Source organism: Drosophila nasuta, chromosome 3 (assembly GCF_023558535.2).
Source record: "Drosophila nasuta strain 15112-1781.00 chromosome 3, ASM2355853v1, whole genome shotgun sequence".
Classification (NCBI taxonomy): domain Eukaryota; kingdom Metazoa; phylum Arthropoda; class Insecta; order Diptera; family Drosophilidae; genus Drosophila; species Drosophila nasuta.
The window spans coordinates 54,982,116-55,002,915 of NC_083457.1; the positions used below are offsets into that span (position 1 = coordinate 54,982,116).

Genomic DNA, 20,800 nt, shown 5'->3' on the forward strand with positions numbered 1-20,800 from the left:
TCAAATAACATGCCGCACTTTGTGGCACTTTCTTGGCACAAATGAACAGAGGGATCGTTATGTCTAAGATATTTTCTATGTTGTTTAGCTATATTAATTGTATTTGTTTAGTACACCATCGAAAGCAAGATTGTAATATTCTACAAAATCTGTAGTATAAGTTTTCAGAGGAAAAGAACTTCAAAAGGCATACAATTAAACTAAAATCAGTTTGTGAAATTAAGAATTTAGTAAATACAAATTCACTTCAATTGAAATTTTAGGATATACTCCAATACGATATAAAATATAATTTTGCTACTCATCAAACAACTCAAAAGTTAACCCAAACTTGGCTGAAAGGCAATTTCTTATTGACCAGATCAAGGAAAAGTTGCAACTTGTCATTTCGAGGTTTATATAATATTAGTAATATCCTTCCGTACCTGCAGGTCATGTCGTTCCTCTTCGTCTTTTGACTTCATATTTCAGATATTTGCTTAAGTTTCAATGTATTTCTGTGTCAAATGTGTGATGCGAGTGTGTTGTTGCCATTTAATATGTGTCAATCGTGGAAAGCGACGACATTTATCTTGTTCCTTGACAAGGACACTCCAGAAGTCTCTCTCTAGACGCACCTAAGGAAGATTTCCCTCGAGTCAACCTGCTTTCTGTGCTGTGCTCAGCGCAAATCAATCAAATGTACAACGTGCTACGTTTATGACCCAAAATGGCAAATTGCTTTTTGAATGTCCATGACGATGAATGGAAGAAGGTAGATAGGTAATCACTGGCCACAGCACATAATACGAAGCACACTTGCCACTTGCCACTTGCCACACGTTGCAACTTGGCTCATCATCATGTGCTAAGACATGCATTGCTTTTTATAGAGCCAAAGGATGCAACGGACGAACGTAATGGGTCATTGTAGCCGCTGTCCTTGGTGGTGTATGCATAAAAAATATGCGCCAGGATATGCTGGGATATATGCGCTGTTCTATGCTGTGCTGCCACCCGCTGTGCAACGAGCAGAACCAAGATGATGCCAACACAATCGAGCGCCAGCGAGGCGACAACAACAGCGACTTTTCCCTTCTCTCTCTATCTTTTACATTCCCTGCCCAGGATGTATGTGCTCTGCTGCATTGTTTTGAGCAACGTCCGCATCCTGAAGTCCCGTAGCTGTTGTTGCTCATAAATGTTTAAATAGTTGGCATGTTGCATGACGGCGTCGCGGTTCGTCGTGCTTCTTGTTTCGGCATAGAAATGCACACACACATACCTATCTACCCATATTTGAGAGAACATATTTTTGAAATAGTTTTTGTAGCATACTTTTTGGGGACAACGTAACTGCTCCTTTTGTATGCGCATTGCCATTGTGCTACGTCTTCGGCCACGCCCACATCATTAATCGCCTGAGCATATTTCGATTACATTTCAACAGATGGCTGAGTGTCCTGCATATCCTTGACGAGCTCGCATTATTTTCCATGATTTTAATTAAGAAAATGCCAGACGCTGCAAATGCTACAGTACGAGGAATGTATCACGCAGCACGCAGCTTACAGCACACAGCATGCAACAAGCAACATGCCATCGTCGTCACAAGACGAGAGACGCACTCAAGTGCAATTAAAGCCAAATTAAAATCAATAACTTGATTAAAAATGCAACAGAATATGCATTGCTTCGTGGCAGCAATGTCAGGTGGGTGGCCAAAATGAGTCGGAAAGGCCTGACAGGGGAGGCGAAGTGGGCGCTCATAGGGAGGCACATCAAACAGATTATGGCATGCGCTTGGAAAATTCGTAGCTCTGTTGATTTTCCCAATTAATATTAAAAAAAATATATACATATGTATGTGTGCGTATACTATAAGCGAAAATTATAAAAAGATGATTGCCAATTTCCTCCATGCAACTAAATTACAGTTTGGTCAGTTGGAAAATTATCGAAATGGAAATAAACAATGTATCGCATAAGTAGAATCGAAAGCGAGCTTAAATGTTAAAAACAACTAAGAAACTCGCACATAATTGATGACTTAAGACATCAAAGACAACAGAGCTTAAAGTTGTGGTTTCATATTTGAATTAATCTAGGTCTTAGCTATGATTACTCATAAATGTTTGCAAACTAAATTAAGTTATAGTATTCATTGTTTAATCTGCGCATGCTTGAAATATATTTAATATGAATATGAATAATGCACAAGACAGGAGAAAGTTTTGTATATTTTTGACGGCCATTACAAAAACAATAGCAACTTAATTAATTACAATTGCAAATTTAAGCTAGATAGATATTTTCAATGCGCATCTTTTGATAATTATTATTGATAATGTGCTTGTTATTGCTGGCCACCACGAGCGCCAAAAAAAAACTGAGAAGTCTGCAGATGAACCACTTGAAGATACTCGAACACGCTTGAACGCAGCGCACTCACACACTCAGATCAGTCGCAGATCGCTTGTATGTATGTGTTCATGTGTCTACTTGCGCAGGATATGACCGATATATAGCTTGTTTTCGAAAAACAACTTCCTCGTGCACCCTCAAAGTATGCCAAAAAAAAGGTTTTTTTTTTGTGAGGCGCCAATTAAAAATTTTATTTTGAAAATAACCGACAAAAAACAAATCCATTATAATTCAAGAAAATTTAATTTTTTTTTTGCCATATTTCGGTGAAAACACTCAGGAACCTGCCAGGACTTACCTTGTTGTTAACAGTATAACTAGTTCTATCGGTTGACACTCACGGAATTTCAGGATATGCCAATAAAACTCAACTGAAATTCTTCAAAGGGTCAAGTATAGAAAAATGACCAAAAATTCCAAGAATCCAGTGTATTTCGGACATTTGAAGGACGATCGTGATGTGCTTTGGCACAAGTATTATCCTTTGGAATAAAAACTGATTGGTGCACTCAAAAGGACGAATATCCTTGCAGGACCTGAGATAAAACGATCTTTTTGTATATAGAAAATTTCGTATATCTCAGTCATATCCTGTCTGATCCTTGCGGGTCCAATGTCAAACGGAGTCCTTCATGCCAAAGGACATTGTAATCGTCCTTGTGGTTCTCCAGTTATCCTGCACTTTACGATTTTCGCATGTTTTCTTTGGCCCGCGGACTGAAAAATTACAAGTGTTGGATCCCTAGATAACCACAATTTTTTTGATACCAATCGATAGAGCTCGTCCTTGCGATCCTTAAACTACAACTCCTTTGCAAATGCGGCAGGATATGGCGAAGATATTGCTTGTTTTCGAAAATCAACCCCCTCGTGCACCCTCAAAGTATGCTACAAAACATGTAATTTTCACCTGAAATTTTTCAAAGGTCAAGTATGGAAAATTGGTTAAAAATGCCAGGAATCCACTGTATCTCGGACATTTGAAGGACGATCGTGATGTCCTTTGGCACAAGTATTATCCTTTGGAAGGCAAACTGATTGGTGCACTCAAAAGGACGAATATCCTTACAGGACCCGAGATAAAATGACATTTTTGTATACAGAAAATTAAGCATATCTCGGTCATATCCTGTCTGATCCTTGTGGTTCATATGTCAAACAGAGTCCTTCGATAAGATCTACCATCATGCCAAAGGACATTCTAATCGTCCTTCTGGTTCTCCAGTTATCCTGGACTTTATGATTTTCGCAGGTTTTCTTTGGCTCTCGGACTGAAAAATTACAAGTGTTGGATCCTTAGATGACCCCAAATTTTTTTGATGCCAATCGATAGAGTTGGTCCTTGCGATCCTTGCAATACAAGTCCTTTGAAAATGTGACAGGATATGGCCGAGATATAGCTTGTCTTTGAAAAAGAGCCCCTCGTACACCCTCAAAGTATGCTACAAAAAATTTATTTTTTTGCTAGGCGCCAATTTTAAATTTGAATTTTGAAAATAACCGACAAAAAACAAATCCGTTTTAATTCAAAAATGTTTTGTTTTTTTTATACCCGCTACCCATAGGGTAGAAGGGTATTATAACTTTGTGCCGGCAGGAAATGTATGTAACAGGTAGAAGGAGGCATCTCCGATCCTATAAAGTATATATATTCTTGATCAGCGTCAACAGCCGAGACGATATAGCCATGTCCGTCTGTCCGTCCGTCCGTCTGTCCGTATGAACACCTAGATCTCAGAGACTATAAGAGATACAGCTATAATTTTTTTTCGACAGCATTTGTTATGCTTGCACGCAGATCAAGTTTGTTTCAAATTTTTGCCACGCCCACTTCCGCCCCCGCAAATCAAAAAAAACGAATAACAAGATAAACCCAAGATAAACGGATCTTTTTGTATAAGGAAAATTGCGTATAACTTTGGTATATCCTGCCTGATCCTTTCGGGTCCAGTGCCAAACGAAGCGAATTTGTGAGGACCATTATCTTGACAAATATCATTCCCATCGTCGTCCAACAGTTCAGCTTATATTGTTGTAACGATGATCGAAAATTGACAAATCAGTATGTGAAATACCAGGCAAATATAAATCAGCCATCAGTCGCCTGCTTTCTTAAAAGAAACCGATGCACAAAAGTCCAATCCGTTAAAATTTGAAAATATTTTTTCGGAAATTTCAACAACAACTACAATATATGTAAGTAGTTAAAACAACCACTAATAATAATATTGTTGTGGTTGTTGGTCACTTGATGTTGTAACGTTGGTCAGAAATTGCCAACTCAGCAGGTGAAATACCAGGCGAACATAAATCAGTAACAAGCTGAAATATAGTAAGTCACTTGAGTGGCTCCATCTGTCGCCCGTTCTTGGTACCGCGAACATTAAGTATATGCGCCACCTTGAAATTTCGATGCAAACGACGAATAAAAAGAAAATCCTTTAAAGTTTCATTTGTCATGCAACAAAATACCTTAAAAATAATAATTGTTTAGAGAGTTTTACAATATGATCAAAATTATTATCCGATTTTAATATGGTGTTCATAATTTTAGAATCAAAGCTAAATAAGAAACGCATCTTACTGGTCGGTTGTTTTTCATGGAATGCCGCAATCAGTTGACAGCCTACTGAAAGCACAGACAATCAGTTGCAAAGAAGCACCACAGTGGGTTTTACAAGAGGCAATCGAATCGAGTCGTGATTTATATTGATAACAATAATGCAATTGTCATTATAATTCGATTAAAATACACTTTTCAATAATATCCGTTCATAGTCCTCTCTCGCTCTCACACACACACTCTCTCTCTTTCCTACTCTTACTTTTCAGCTGGTTCAAGGAGGAGAATGAGCAGCTGCTGCCGTTGCAGTTGAGTGAACGCATTACCATTGTATCTGCAGGTCTGCTCAAAATCACCAAGGTAGGTTCGCCCCTCTGCCCTATTCTTTGACTGATGCACTCTTCAGTCAGTTGTCAGTTGTCAGTTGTCACCATGGAAATGAAAGCCAAATATTGTGATTGCCATTGATTTATGCCATTGCAGGCGCGTCTCGAGGACAGTGGCAAATATCTGTGCTGGGTAAACAACACAGCAGGCGAGGAGACAATTCAAGTGTCGCTCACGGTGACAGGTAAGTGCACAGATAGCAGACAGCAGACAGTAGACGCAGACGCAGACGCAGACGCTTGGTTAGAGTGCACCTCATCGATGCTTACTTATAAATCAACCCACAGCTCCGTTGACAGCACATCTGCAGCCGCAGGTGCAGACCGTTGATGTGGACAAGGATGCGCAATTCCAATGCATTGTCTCTGGCCATCCGGTGCACGATGTCAACTGGCTGCACGATGGCAAGCCCATACTACGCGACAATCGAGTCGAGGTACAGCGAAAAGTTCTCAGTTCCGCTTAAAGAATGCCCTTTAAATATTCTCTCTTCTACTGTAGATACTGACTGATCCAGCGCGTTTAATCATTAAGAAAGTGCAAAAAGATGATCCGGGCATGTATCAGTGCTTTGTGTCCAATGAATGGGAGCAAATCCAATCAACAGCTGAGCTGCAATTAGGCGGTAAGTCCGAAGGGGGGCGTACGTCTGTTAGCAGTATTATTGGCACATCATAAATAGCCACTAAATTGGCAAATGCTCTGCTCCATTGAACGGGGGTTGTCGTCATAAATTAATGTGCTGATGGCCATATTAATGGACACTTATGGCGCAGTTCTCCCCCCGTTTCAAATGTCGTGTGTCGTGCGTTCGCCCGTTCAATTTGCGGAAGCAAATCAAAGAATGAAATTTGCTTCGAGTGATGACCACAAAACCACACACAAATAAATGTTTGTCATAATTGCATTTCATTAATTTCTAATTTAGCAAATTGCTGGCATTTTTCAACAGCAACAACAGCCACAACAAACACAACAAAGACAACAAAAGCGAAGCAGGCCATAAAACGCAGAGCTGACAACTTAATTTTATTACCAGCACTAAAAATCTAGCCACAGCCACTAAGCACGCACACACACAAGCACAGCCAGCACATTGTAATATTTAACAGCCTTGGGGTTACAAACACAAACACACACACACATACACCTACACACAGTATCACACAGACAGGGCGGCAGCTAGACAAACGATAGGAACGTAGTCGCGCTTTGGCAGCGTTTTTGATTTGCTTTTAGGCACAAACGGAAATTGATTTCGATATATTATTGGCATGCTTAACACAGACACAGAAACACACACACATTCATAGACGTTCTCCCTTTGGTGTTAAAAGCTTCTGACGTGCAACCAAAAATGTCGAGCCAGCCCCAGCAGCGTAGCGCCATTAAGCGGCCGGATATGGCAGCAATTGTGTCAACGTTGTCGCTGTATTGGTGTGTGTCAGTGCGCGTGTTATGGCAACAGCAACAGCGAATAAATATGGCAGCTTATAACTGGCAACGTCGATGGCAAAGATATTTTCTACACCCAAAAAAAAAAAAAAATTCGACTTGCTCGCTTTACTTGCATTGGTTTTGTCGTTGCGGAAATTGATACAATTTTCATCAGCTGGATAACATTTGCTCCCTTGTCAAATGCATTTTCCGCTTAGCTGAAGTGAAAGCTCAAGGCAACAGCGCTCAAGCAAAGCGCCAAAGCGAAAGCCAAGAAAAATATGCTGCAATAGCATACTTGTATACGTCTTCGTTGGCGCTATTCGAAATCTCATTTCGATTGTGAGCAAATGCTGCAGAAACTTACATCTCGTAAAAGAAATGCGAAATATGCAATTTATACATAAAATATGATTAAATTGCGCGCTTGGCTGTATAGCTATTTTGTAAGAATTTTGATTTGATGCAGCAAGTAGTTGGCCTATTTATTGGCAAATTTAAAACATGACAAACTTAAGCTGTAAGCTCAAGCTCTGCAAAACACACTTTAGTTTATTTTCGGCTGAGCCGAGTTTATAGCCCATTCAGCGGGCTTTAGAGGCGGCTTTGTGTATCACCAGCAAAGTGTAAGGAATCTCTTTATCCTTGCTAAAAGGTTTGAAAAAAAGGGCCAACGCAATTCACCGTTCACTCAAACTGTTAACAATGAAAGCTGCCAGTTGAAAACACGAGCTTAATAAATATAAAATAGAAAGGTACAAATTTCAACTACTAAAACAAATTTGATAGTGATTATATTTTAGCAATATATAATCAAGTCGCCTATCTCATAGCAGTGGCGTTATTAGATCTCAGTGCTCTCTTGTAATAGGTAATAGCTCGCACACACACACATGGGCCACAAGCACTCCTCAGAATGAGCTCATTAATGAAATGCCGGAATGAAGGTGATGATTTGAGGTGGTGACCCCCTGGTGCAAGGGAGTAAAGGAAAAGGGGAAAGGAATCGAAATTATGCGCAGCTTAAGTGAAAGTCATAGCTTAAAGCACTCTTATCTATCATTTTAGATGCGTCGCCGGAACTGCTTTATTGGTTTTCGGAGCAAACACTGCAGCCAGGTCCAACGGTATCATTGAAATGCGTTGCCACCGGAAATCCACTGCCGCAATTTACATGGTCTTTGGACGGATTTCCGGTAAGTTTGGCTTTGCTCACACACATGCACAAACACAAACACATATCTTGATAGGCAAAGGCAGAGATGAAGAAACAAGAGAGAGGTAAACCTCACACACGTGCTGAGCACTTACTTAAGCAGCATCACCACCAGCAACAGCAGCATCAGACAAAAAGCGGAAATGCAGGCAGCGTTTCCGTTTCCGCCAACGTCGATGTTAACGCCGCAATGTGCTCTCCTCACACTTACTCGCATATAGAACATTTCGTATCGCATTGAGTCGCAGCATTGCTGATGATGTTCGAGAGCTGCAGGATGTGCCAAAGCACATGCATAAATGTTTACGAAAGCGCGTTGCCACCTCAAACACCCTACCGCCCCCCTTAAAATTTCCTGTTCCGTCTTCTATCTGGCATGCTCAACATGCCGCTGGCATTTGCTTTGCTTTTTCCACTCTATCCCTATACTCTCGTTGTCCATTTTCAAGGATTTGTTTCGTTTATTTGCATAAATTTCCATTTTCTTTTGACTCTCACTTCTGCAACGTCTTCGGCCTTCGGTTGTCGTTCTTTTTTTGCCCTTCTTGCTTTCTCGCTGTATTATACCCTAAGCCTAGTGTAAATTTTATGCAATTTCAATCAATTCGATTTACATGAATTTTTCATGCTTTTCTCTCGCTCCACAAATGCAAAATTCTCGACTAATTGACACATTTTCTTAACTATATTTTATGCACTCTCACTCCATCACTCACTAGTTCTCTCTCTCACACTATTCCTCTGTTTCTCGGCTTTTATCCTTATAGATACCAGACAGCTCCCGCTTTTTAGTGGGTCAATATGTTACCATACACGACGATGTCATCAGCCATGTAAATATTTCAAATGTCAAGGAGGAGGATGGTGGCGAATACACCTGCACAGCCCAGAATGCAATTGGCAAGTGAGTGGCCACAGTTCCATATACGAGTATAAAATACATGCACAAGCACACACACTGTCACACATACATTCTGCACACTGATAGGGGCATAAAAAGCATTTCCATGCTAAATCATAAATTTAATTGTAGCTTGACAGGATAAAAACTAAAACCGAAATGTAACTTTACAACTGACAGAACTAACTTATACTCTGTAGCGGGAAAGGGAAAGTAAAGTAACATTAAATATTTAAGCGCAACTTTGTTTTCCTTAAGCAGCTGGGAAATTCGGATTGTAAAGCATACATTATTCAGATTGATAGTGTTTAAAATATTATAAGGATGTGAAGTAGCATTTGCTTTCCCATCAGAAAGTTTCAATGTTAACAATCTTTTATGTGAAAGGCTTTAATATATATTACCTTAGCCAATTTGTTTTCATAGTTAGTAGTGTAGACACCCTTTCCAAATCTGCTGCAGGGTATTTGGACAATGAAGCCGCATTGTTTGCTAGCTAAAGCGACATAAAATCCAAACAATTTGCTGAGTCAGACTTTTAGCAGCGGCAACTGTATACAAATGGTCCACACTCATCACACACACAAACACACACGCAGACAAAGTCGTGCATTTTTTTGTAGCGTTGTGCTGTAACTCGACGTCGCATGCCCCACTAAACGTTAGTTATGAGTTGTATATGTTTTTTATATTGCCGCAGGACCTCGCATAGCGCTAAAGTGAACATCTATGGATTGCCTTACATACGGGAAATGCCAAAAATAACGGGCATCTCTGGCTCTGATTTGATTGTTAAATGTCCTGTGGCTGGTTATCCCATCGATAAAATACACTGGGAGCGGGGTAAGCAGCACATACACATACATACGTGCCATATGTAGACTGGAGTACTCATTCATCGGTCCATGTATATTTATGCTCGCATTACTTCAATATTTACTTATATCTCGTATGACCATTTATTTTTCTTTTCTGATTTCTCTTTTGATGTGTATACCCGCTACCTATAAGCTAGAAGGGTATTATAGCTTTGTGCTAAAAGAAAATGTATATCTTTTGTGCATATTTAACTGTTTAAATGCGGCTAAACTTACTACATAGTAATGCCGAATCATCTATTCTTTTAAAGAATGTACAATTGAATATTAAAACAAAACTATATTTGGATTTGTAATGTAATTGCAATTATCGACAATTCTATAAGTGTATTCCAAATGTATAGCGGGTATGGCACAGCCGAGCACTCTCAACTCTAGCTTTCTTCCTCATTTTTCTTGTTTACTTTGCCTCTTGGCCAGTATATGTTATTAAAAATCTCGTGTTTGTTATTGCGCGTATCAATGAATATTATTATTAAAACTGTGAAATGAACGCACCACATTTATTCGTACCCCTTTTTAATTTTAATTTATTTTTATATCCGTTATGGGTGGCAATCAATTTGTCATTGTGGTCTTTAATATAACTATGATATAGAATGTATATTATCAAAATTCTGGTATGAAAATAATAGTAAATCTCTGGACAATAGTTTTGTGACATCTTTCTATTTTATAATATCTTGAAAAATTCAATAAGTGACTCATAACTTAATTGTGATGATATTTTTAAATTTACCCGAACTCCATTTAAAGAAGTGTATTTAAATTTAATTAAATTAATTTTTTGTTCTTGAATTTAAATTGCTTCTGCAGTCTTTTTGTCAATTTACTTTATTGCTCACTTTTTTTTTTTTTTAATATGAATAAAAATTTCTTTTTTTGCGCGATTTCTGCGCGCGACGATAAATCATAGGGGCAAAGAAAATAAAGCGGCAACACACATAGGAGGGTCAATGAAGTATAGAGCGAGTAAAAGAGCGAGTCATAAATTGCATAAGTTTGTTTTATGCGATTTCTGGCAAATTAATTGCGGCAACTTTTCGGTTATTTGTCTCTCCCTATTGCGCTGCACCTCTCTCAATCGCTGTTGCCTTGGGCTATTTTATGGATTCAGATGGGCAAACGTTGCCCATAAATCGACGACAGCGGGCCTACAACAATGGTACCTTAATTATCGAGCAACTGCAGCGGCTGGAGGATGCGGGCACGTACACGTGCATGGCCCAGAATAAACAGAAGCAGACGTCGCGTCGCAACGTAGAAATACAAGTGTTGGGTAAGTTACGTATACGCTCTGTATACACATCGCGTATGCGTAATATGCGAATCTCTTTTTTTTGTATTTCCAATATTTAAATTAGAAAGTTGCTGCACACAGCACTGAAAACTATTCCAATTAGAATGGCAACAAAACTATGCAGCAACAGCAGCGAATATTTCCCTGCCAGGCCGAGAAGGAAACGATGGAGGAGATAGGGTTGGGGAGAGGAGGCGTGCCACAATGAAGTCATTGACTTTTGTGCGCGCTGTCTGTGTCTCTTGCTCTGCTTTCGACTCCTCTGCCTCTGCCTCTGCATCTGCCTCTGCCTCTGGCGCTAGATCTGATTTTGCTATCTGCATCTCGCTCTTTATAATAATTTGCTGTGCAGCTGTTATCAGCGAGGCAGCTGTTGCTAAGCCACATTGATGTGGCTGCCTGCCTACCAGCCTGCCACGCCCACGGTTGGCCTGATGATAATCATTGTGGCTTAAGCCAACTTGGCAATTGTAATGAGTTTCATTTTTGGCTTTTTGGTGACACATTGCATGAGCATAAAATGCATACATACAAGTATAGTGAATTTAGTATAGTCAAAATGGCACTTATCAATTCAGTTGTGCTTGCCATTTGCAGTACCGCCAAAAATCATGCCCATCCAGGCCATGACGAATATGTTGCGCGAGGGCATGCGGGCGGCCATCTCCTGCCAGATTCTCGAGGGCGATTTACCGGTCAGCTTTCGCTGGGAGCGCAATGGCAAACCGCTCATAGGCACAGGGTGAGCAACTGATTTCGATTATACTCTCGACACAATCTGCAACCATTAACATGTCCATCTCTATCATTTCGCTGGCAGCAATGAGGTCGTGCGTCGACTTGATGAGTATTCCGCCAGTCTTGTCATCGAACACATTGCATCGGATCATTCCGGTAACTACACATGCATTGCCAGCAATGTGGCCGGCACTGAGAGATTCACAGTGCCGCTGACGGTGAATGTGCCACCCAAATGGATACTGGAACCAAAGGATTCTAGCGCTCAGTCTGGCACTGATGTGCTGGTTCACTGCCAATCGGCTGGCTATCCCAAGCCGACGATTACCTGGAAGAAGGCCATTGGACCAACGCCGGGCGAGTATAAGGACTTTCTGTATGAGCCCACGGTTCAACTGTTTCCCAATGGAACCATCTACTTTAAGAAGATCAGCAAGGACTCGCAGGGTCATTTTCTGTGCGAGGCCAAAAACAACATTGGCTCCGGTGTCAGTAAAGTGATTTTCCTGAAAGTCAATGGTGCGTATACGGATTGTCAACACTCTTTGAATACAGTTATTAATGCCACAAGCCATTTTCCCTTCGTCTTTCAGTGCCCGCACATTTTCCAACGAAAACGAAACAAATCTCTGTGGCAAAAGGCAAGCAGGTCCATGTGCAGTGCAACGTGCAGGGCGACAATCCAATTGACTTCAAATGGAAGATTCAGGCAACGCAACAGTATCTTGATGAGTCGCTCGATTCACGGTAAGTTCGTCTCCCCTTTTATCCACACTCAGTCAACCCTTTTTTAGAACTGTCTGGTTGTCAGTACACTCCGGGGCATTCACGTTAAGACATGCATATAAATGTGAACAATTTAAAAATAACTTACCATAGACAAAAATTAAATAGCCTGAAAAAATTCACATTTTATTTTTTGTTTTTATTATCTGCATTAAATACAGACAAAAAATGATTCTCAGATTATATCCTTATTATTAATACAAAAGGAAATGTGAGAATTGATTTATTTGTTTGGAAAAAATATGACATTTGTATTTTCAGGACTTTTGATTTATGCATAAATTGGATGGCCAAGTTTTATTTACATTTATAAATGAAATGTATTTCTATTTAAATGCCTTGGGGTGTATAACTGTTGAAATCAATTCCAAGTCGATTGCATACTGCAAATTGCTTTTAATTAAGAGAGCTGTGCAAATAGCCAACTACAAAAGAGGGGATGGGAAAGTAAGGGGCATGGCAAATCCTAGTTGATGCCTAGCCCCTTGACTGAATTCAATTTGTTAGTGGCAGGCAATAAGTTGTGCAGTTATGCCAATGCCAAATATTGTATGCACCACGCAAAAGTTGTCAAGGTTTTCTTCAACTTTTCCACTCCCCCACTTGGAATTTTCCGATTGCAATTCTTAACTTTTCTTTTAAGCCCAACTAAAAGCAACTTGAGTTGAGCTTGTTTTCTGTGCCAAATACTAAATAGTTTTTTAGCTTTGGTACATAAGTATTTAGCCAACTTAAAAAGCGGTTTTTTAATGTATGTGTATTTCCGGTTTTCTCTTCTTATTCTTTTCCCCGTTTTTACCCATGGCTACAACTGCGACCGCTGCCCAAAAAACGAACTGAACGCAACACTCGTTCTATTTATTTTTGCCAAACATCCACACACACACACACACACACATGCTTGATTCACTTGTATGCCTACGTGTGTGTTGGCCTCGTTCATCTTCGTCTTTGTCAACAAACAACAACAACAACAACTACAAATGCGACTGCCACCGATGCTGTTGCAACGTGAAAAACATTGTTATAAAATTGCATTGCGTCGCTCACGTTGCGCAAACACGTATCCGTATCTGTATCCTGTAACGAAAACGTAAACGCATACGTAAACGCAAACGCAAACGTATTTGCATTCGCATCCGTATCTCACCATCGCCGTTTGCATGTCGACAACGTGTGTGTATCTTGTATCTTTTAAATGCATTTACTTGCATATAAATCACACACTCACACATACATGCACAACCCACACTCACAGCTACACAATAAGAGATCAAGTGCTCGACGACGGCATGGTCTCCGAATTGGGCATTTCGCATACATATCGCCAGGATACTGGTATTTATATCTGTCAGGCCAGCAATGCATTTGGACAGGTAAGAGCAAGCTGACACTTTTCTGCCAAACACACCACACACACACACACACACACACACACACACACACACACACACACACACACACACACACACCACACGCACACACACCAAAGCTGTCATAAATATGAAAACAAACATTTGCCGAATAAAGTTTAAATTATTTTTTCTTCAATCTAACTAGTAACATCTGAATAACGTTTTCTGTATGAATGTAATACTTTACGATGAAAAAATAATATAAGCTTTATACCTATCACATTCGAACAAGAATCTGTTGCTTCCACATACCAAATAAAAATACATATTTAGAAATTATTAAATTAAAAATAAACTATTTGTATGTGTCAAAGATTTCAATCTCAATTATTCAACCATACAAAACATTTGTATTTATTTGTGTATACAAATACTAACAAATATAATTTCAATATTCCAAATTTCACTGCAAAGCGCATAATCTCAACAATCAATTGCAAACACTTTAATAGTATTGCTTAAACATTGACAAAAATGAAAAATTCTTGCAGTTAACGTAACTGCTTCACCTTAAACGAAAAGTTACTGCAAGTGCTAATTATTTGCAGTCAAAGCAATTAATCAAGATTAAAGCTTATGAAGAGCTTTCCGATGCTGTTAATTGAGGCAGAGCTATAGAGTAATCATAAGAGTGATCGATCACCCGCCCTACAGCACACAAAGCCTTACACACACACACTCTGCCGCAGATGGCAACAGTTGTTAACCCTAATTTATGGCCATTTGAATGGGCCAACAGCAACTGGCAACACTCAGCTCTATGCGTGCCAATGAGGCGTCGTTTAATGAGCTCTTACTCGAGGCTGTTCAACTAACAAACAACAAACACTTGCAATTTTCGACAGGATGAGATGTCCATCCAGCTCATCGTTCAGGAGGTGCCGGAGCAGCCAAAGAATCTACGAATCAATTCGCAGCAATCGCGGAGCCTGCAACTTACATGGAGTCAACCCTTTGCTGGCAATAGTCCAATCGAGCAGTATCACATCTACTACAAGCAAATCTCAGGTGATAAGATATAACTTAAAAAGAACTAAACTAAAAATAAGGAACACTCAGCGTAGAAAATCATTGTTCTATAATTTTAATTACGTAAATACTGATACGAGTACTTTATTTACTAATTAATTAATTTAGGTTGACTTATTTTTATTATTATTATTTCCATTATTTTTGTTGTCAGTTCAGATCATTTTGATCTGAATACAACAATATTAAGTATACGTATGTTACATTATTGATACAAGCTATTTATTTGCTATATTTATTTAGGTAAACTTATTTTTATTAGTATTATTATCAGTTCAGATCAGCTTATAATAGATAATTTAAGTATACGTATGTTAATTACATATGATAATTTTAATTAAGTAAATATTAATACAAGTTATTTATTTACTATATTCATTTAGATGAAACTATTTGTATTATTATTATTTGCATAATTTTTATTGTAAGTTCAGATCAATTTGAAAGAATAGATAAGTTAAGTATACGTATGTTAATTACATATATCCATATGTTCTCTCGAAATCCATATTTGAAAATTATATTTTAAACTTGATTTAAACAATGATTTTTCCCTTTGTATTGTCTGCAGACATTTGGCAGAATGCCGAGCATATTGACATCAGCGGAGCCCAGACAGTGGTCAATATACAGCAACTTCGGCCGGCGAAAGCCTATCACATTCGCATGTCGGCGGAGAATAAGCTGGGGGCCTCCGAGTTCTCGGAGGTGGTGCAAGTAACAACGCTGGAGGAGGTGCCATCGGGTCCGCCGCTGACAGTGCGTGCGGAGGCCAAGAGCTCAACAGAGATATCGGTGACATGGGACGCACCGGAACGTGACCACTGGAACGGCATTCTGCTTGGCTACTATGTGGGCTATCAGATGTCGTTAACGCCCGAGGACAAGGAAGTGAATCCCACACAGGGCTTTAGCTTCAAAACGGTCGAGGTGCGCTCACATTTCGGTGGCGAGACGGTGCTCAGCAATCTCAACAAGTTCACCCAATACCATGTGATTGTGCAGGCCTACACCAGCCAGGGCAGCGGGCCGCCGAGCAAGGAAATTGCAGTGCAAACAATGGAGGATGGTAAGAGGGCGTGGCCAAAAGCCCACGCACAATGCAACAACAGCACAGTTACAGCTCCAGCCCCTGCCCCTGCCCCTGCCCCAGCTCCAGCTGCCGAGCTCAAACTTCGGCTCGTGGCGCACATTGATTGGATTTGTTAATTGCCCGTGCAAGGAAGGAAAAGAGCTGTGCACTGGACACACGGGGCAGCTGGCAATACTGGCGCCGTCTGCTGCCGGACTCTGACAAAACGTTTAATAAACTTACCTCCCTTTTCTCCGAATCCCCCTCTCTCTCTCTCTCTCTCTCTGTCTCTTTCTCTTTTTTGGTGTCTGTTCGCAGTGCCCTCGTCGCCGCCAGAATCGCCGCAATGCGATGTGCTTGGCTCCACATCGATTTATATCACCTGGTCACCGCCGGATATTGACGGACAAAATGGCAAAATCAAGGGCTACAAAGTGTTTTACATATCGGTCGATGAGCTTTACGGTAAGTCCTTCAGCACCATCCTCTCGCTCCTCGCCCCCTCTGACACCCCATACTCCTCCCAGTTTCCACTCAGTATGTCTGCCTGTCTGCAGTTGTTGCTGCGTGTCTCTGGACACCGAACTGTTTGGCTCGCAAATTACTTTAGCGGCATTGGGATTGGGATTCGGATTGCCATCGAGATGGCGTTGGCAATGGCGATGGGGATTGCTATTGGTATTTGGAGGGAATTGCAGCGCAATTATGCAATGCCATTAACCCATTAACCTGTACAAGACAAATACTTTGCACATCTGAATTTCGCTCCGTTTCCCTCGACAGCTGAAACAGCTGTAAACGAGGCAAATAATGCTTTAAGAAATTTTTATGTTGTTGAATTTTGTTTTCATCAAACCTAAAAAGAATATACAATGATTGAAAGCCATATTATCGATATTCCTGTTTCGGAATTTGTCATATATTTTTAGTGATATTGAATAATAATATTTTCAGCAGTATATTCGTCAACAAAACGAGTTTCACTCATAAAAAGTATTGAATTCTATGAATTTTTGAATTATAAATTAAATTAATGTTTATGAAAATAGTAGAGTTTAATTTCGTTTAAATAAAAAAATATATGAAATTTCGATGTTTCTTTAAAATAAACAACAAATAATTTATTTATGAAAAAGACATTTTTGAAGTTTTAATTTGTTTTTTTTTTTTTTGTATATTGTCTATTGGAAAGTTTACCATTTTTTGACTTTAACGAGCTTCAATTATATTTCTACCTCATATTAAGCCCTAATAAACGAACTCTTTGCCTTAGTTCCTTTTAATTAGCTCCGTCTACTTCATTTAGCATCGTCTTCATGCTGCTTGCCAATCAATAGTAATTGTTGTTCATTCTCTCTCATTTGTTGCTGCCGCTGTTGCTGTTGCTGTTGCTGTTGTTGGGTGACACAGAAACCGATCCGGAGGTTGTCAAGTCAACAAATCAATACGTCACCATTGAGAATCTGCGCAAATATACAAACTATACGGTCTGGGTTTTGGCTTACACCAAAGTGGGCGACGGGATGAAAACCAAACCATTTTATTGCCGCACCCATGAGGATGGTAAGTGGCAGCGGTTCAATGAACGCAAACGAGGCACGGCCACGGCAACGTGGCATCGGGCATCGGGTATCGGGCAACACCCCCCCGATTACCCCCCGCTTTCCTGCTACTATTGCATCACGTTGCAAGCTCGGAGTTTGCCGTCGTCGCCGCGTTTGCAATTTCATGCAGCGCTTTTTTATTTCTGGCGCTTCGTTTTTCATAGCAATTGCTTTTATTTATGTATATGCTGGTTGTTGCTACTCCTCTCACTCCTCTCAATTCTGTTTGCTTCTCCAGTGCCCTCGGCGCCGCAAGCAATCAAGGCAATACCCGCATCGAGCACGAAAATCATAATATCGTGGCTGCCACCAGACCTGCCCAATGGAGACATCGTAAGTAGTCCAGTCCAGTTCAGCCCAGATAGACTGGACGCGCCCAATCCCAATTGGCAGCGGCAATTAACCTGCGCTTTGTTTACACCTCTCCCTCACCTATCTAGACCGGCTACACCTTCTACATGTCGATGCTAGAAGGCGGACGCGAGGAAGGCACGCACAAGCGTCTTCTGGGCCCCTACGTGGAAATGCATGAGACGGTGCGCACCCAGGAATCGGCCACTTATCAGTTCTGGCTCACCGCCTCCACCAAGATGGGCGAGGGTGAAAAGACGCAAGTGGTAACTGTGCCGCCTAATAACAAAGTTCCCGCTCGAATTGTCTCATTCAGTCAGCGGATTATCACGCCCTGGAAAGAGCATTTGGAGCTGCCTTGTCGTAAGGTAGGCGCTCCAGCTCCTGTGACCATTTGGCGACAGGATGGGCACAACATGGAAACAAGTGCTCGCAAAACGATTGCCAAGAACGGCACACTCTATATGCGCGAATGTCAGGCCAGCGATGCTGGTAATTACACCTGCAGCGTGGAGAACACCTGGGGCAAGGACGAGATTGTCTACAACATTGTGGTAAAGGTGCCGCCAGAAGCGCCCAATTTGACGGTGGTGAATACGTACACGGATAGCCTGCATTTAGAGTGGCTAGACAATAGTCATGGCGGCAGTCCCATTCTCGGCTATGTTATCAACTACAAGCGCGACAATGGCGACTGGGAAGAGCTGCAAGTGGATGCCAAGACCAATTCACACTTGCTTAGCAATCTGTGGTGCGGCACACGATATCAACTGTACATTACAGCGTATAATAAGATTGGCACTGGTCTGCCCTGCGACATTGTCAACTCATATACCAAAGGGAATCCTCCAGTGCAGCCAAAGCATTCGCAGATGATCACTAACAACTCGACGAGCGTTACCTGCTGGCTGGACTCGTGGGGTGATGGTGGCTGCGGCATACTCTACTTTATGATCGAGTCTCGAGTGTATGGTCGTTCCGCCTGGAACGTCGTCTCCAACCATATTGCGCCCACAGAGCGCATCTACACGGTCAGCGATCTGGTGCCAGGCACCAAGTATCAGCTCAAGGTGACGGCTCACAATAATGCCGGCTCCACGACATCTGTATACAATTTTACCACACTATCGCCACAGGGTGGTAAGTTGCTTAAAGTATTGACTCTCTCAATACAAGTTATAACATTTCCTCACCTTCTTTCGCAATTAGTTCTCTATAATAATGATCGCTCCACACCGGACTCCCACCTGAGCGAGCTGCCCTTCTATGCCAACTTTAAACTGTTGCTGCCTATATGCATTTCGCTGCTGATGCTGCTCGCTTTGATTGCCGCTGCTCTTTTTCTTCGTAAACGTAGTAAGTACATAACAAATCGAAGGACCTTCTACAGAAGTGTTAAAGTTAAATAAGACTTTCATATACTCTGCAAAATTCATTAGAGCAAAAACTAATATAGATAAACAGATTCCAAGATACCAAGCGATTACACAGTTACATTAATCAAAACTATATACATTTTTATTTAAGAATTAAACAACCAGGCGCGTCTTGCCAGCTCCTCAATGTCGGAGTCTCCCTCTCTGGCTAATCTGCAAAACAAACAGAATCGGGATCAACAATATCTGGCTGTGCGCTGCAATCCATCGAATTCGGCGCCGCGCGGCTCTAACTCTAATGATTCGGGTAGCTTTGGCAAGGCCGAGGGCAACGAGTACATCGAGGACATTTGTCCCTACGCCACATTTCAGCTAAACAAGCAGACGTACAGCGAGAGCTCCTACAGCGGCAACGTGTATAGCGGTCCCTATCACTCGGTTCGTGGCTCCTTTGTCTATCACGATGTCAAGCCCGAGAGCTATCATGTGAGTGCAGTGCGTATACGTAATAATTCAATAGAGCAACTACTAATCTATGTACATCTGTCAAAAACAGTCCAAGGAACCGGAGTATACGAAGGTGCGGCGAAAAGTCGGCCGTCTACGTGATCCACACTCAGAGAGCCAAGGTACGCAGAGAGAGAGAGAAAGAGATAGAAATAAATTTATGCTTAATATTGTTATAATTTTCATTTGAGATCCCCCGATGAACTGCTGTAGCTTTAAGCAAAATTTACTCATTGTTTGCTCACATCATGTTGTCGCTATAATCCCGCTCATACTTATTTTATGATTTTGATATGTATAAAGTTTCGCATTACTTCAATCAAGCAATATAAACAACTAACATTCACATTCAAAACTTCATCCAAAAACGAACAACCAAAAAAAAAACATCGAATCGTATTAAACTTTTTAGAATCGGACAATCCAGGTTCAACAGATTCCGAAGTTAGGAAAATCCTAACGCTTCACATACCAATTACAGAATATGACACACTCGGCTCCGAGTCCGACAATGATGTGTCTGCACGCGCTCTAAACTCGGCCAAATATCGCGCCCAACGTGGTAAGTGTACACTGCGTATACGCAATATTACATATTGTTTCAATAATTGCGTTATTTTCTTGCAGATACACAAGATGAGACCTCATCCTCATCGGAGACGACACCCACTAGCATGACCCGCAAATCGAAGCCGCCGTTTGCCACCCGAAAGTCAGGCAAGCCAGGCACAAGTGGCAAACGCCATGTTCGAAGTTCCAGTGGCTATTCGAGCCACAATGAAGAGACTACTTTTAGGTAAGGACTGAATGGGGCAGTTAAGGTGGCAGCATATGCTG

At 40.9% G+C, this 20,800-nt stretch overlaps 1 protein-coding gene across 6 annotated transcripts in view; it reads left to right on the forward strand.

Annotated features, from left to right (window-relative positions):
• The window catches only part of LOC132794068 (cell adhesion molecule Dscam2), a 47,364-nt gene that overhangs the window by 26,362 nt on the left and 202 nt on the right, over positions 1-20,800 (forward strand). For 3 of the 6 annotated variants that reach the window (XM_060804298.1, XM_060804303.1, XM_060804299.1), the window contains exons 9-31: positions 5,236-5,326; positions 5,450-5,537; positions 5,641-5,789; positions 5,855-5,978; positions 7,859-7,986; positions 8,774-8,910; positions 9,608-9,750; positions 10,903-11,064; positions 11,683-11,827; positions 11,906-12,342; positions 12,417-12,570; positions 13,868-13,985; positions 14,870-15,032; positions 15,625-16,122; positions 16,444-16,590; positions 17,536-17,688; positions 17,968-18,062; positions 18,170-19,220; positions 19,290-19,436; positions 19,608-19,951; positions 20,013-20,085; positions 20,376-20,525; positions 20,591-20,759. In XM_060804298.1, the coding sequence (XP_060660281.1) occupies positions 5,236-5,326; positions 5,450-5,537; positions 5,641-5,789; positions 5,855-5,978; positions 7,859-7,986; positions 8,774-8,910; positions 9,608-9,750; positions 10,903-11,064; positions 11,683-11,827; positions 11,906-12,342; positions 12,417-12,570; positions 13,868-13,985; positions 14,870-15,032; positions 15,625-16,122; positions 16,444-16,590; positions 17,536-17,688; positions 17,968-18,062; positions 18,170-19,220; positions 19,290-19,436; positions 19,608-19,951; positions 20,013-20,085; positions 20,376-20,525; positions 20,591-20,759 (4,866 nt within the window). The remainder of the gene's footprint in view (positions 1-5,235; positions 5,327-5,449; positions 5,538-5,640; positions 5,790-5,854; positions 5,979-7,858; positions 7,987-8,773; positions 8,911-9,607; positions 9,751-10,902; positions 11,065-11,682; positions 11,828-11,905; positions 12,343-12,416; positions 12,571-13,867; positions 13,986-14,869; positions 15,033-15,624; positions 16,123-16,443; positions 16,591-17,535; positions 17,689-17,967; positions 18,063-18,169; positions 19,221-19,289; positions 19,437-19,607; positions 19,952-20,012; positions 20,086-20,375; positions 20,526-20,590; positions 20,760-20,800) is intronic. The other 3 variants (XM_060804301.1, XM_060804300.1, XM_060804302.1) reach the window with 3 other exon arrangements.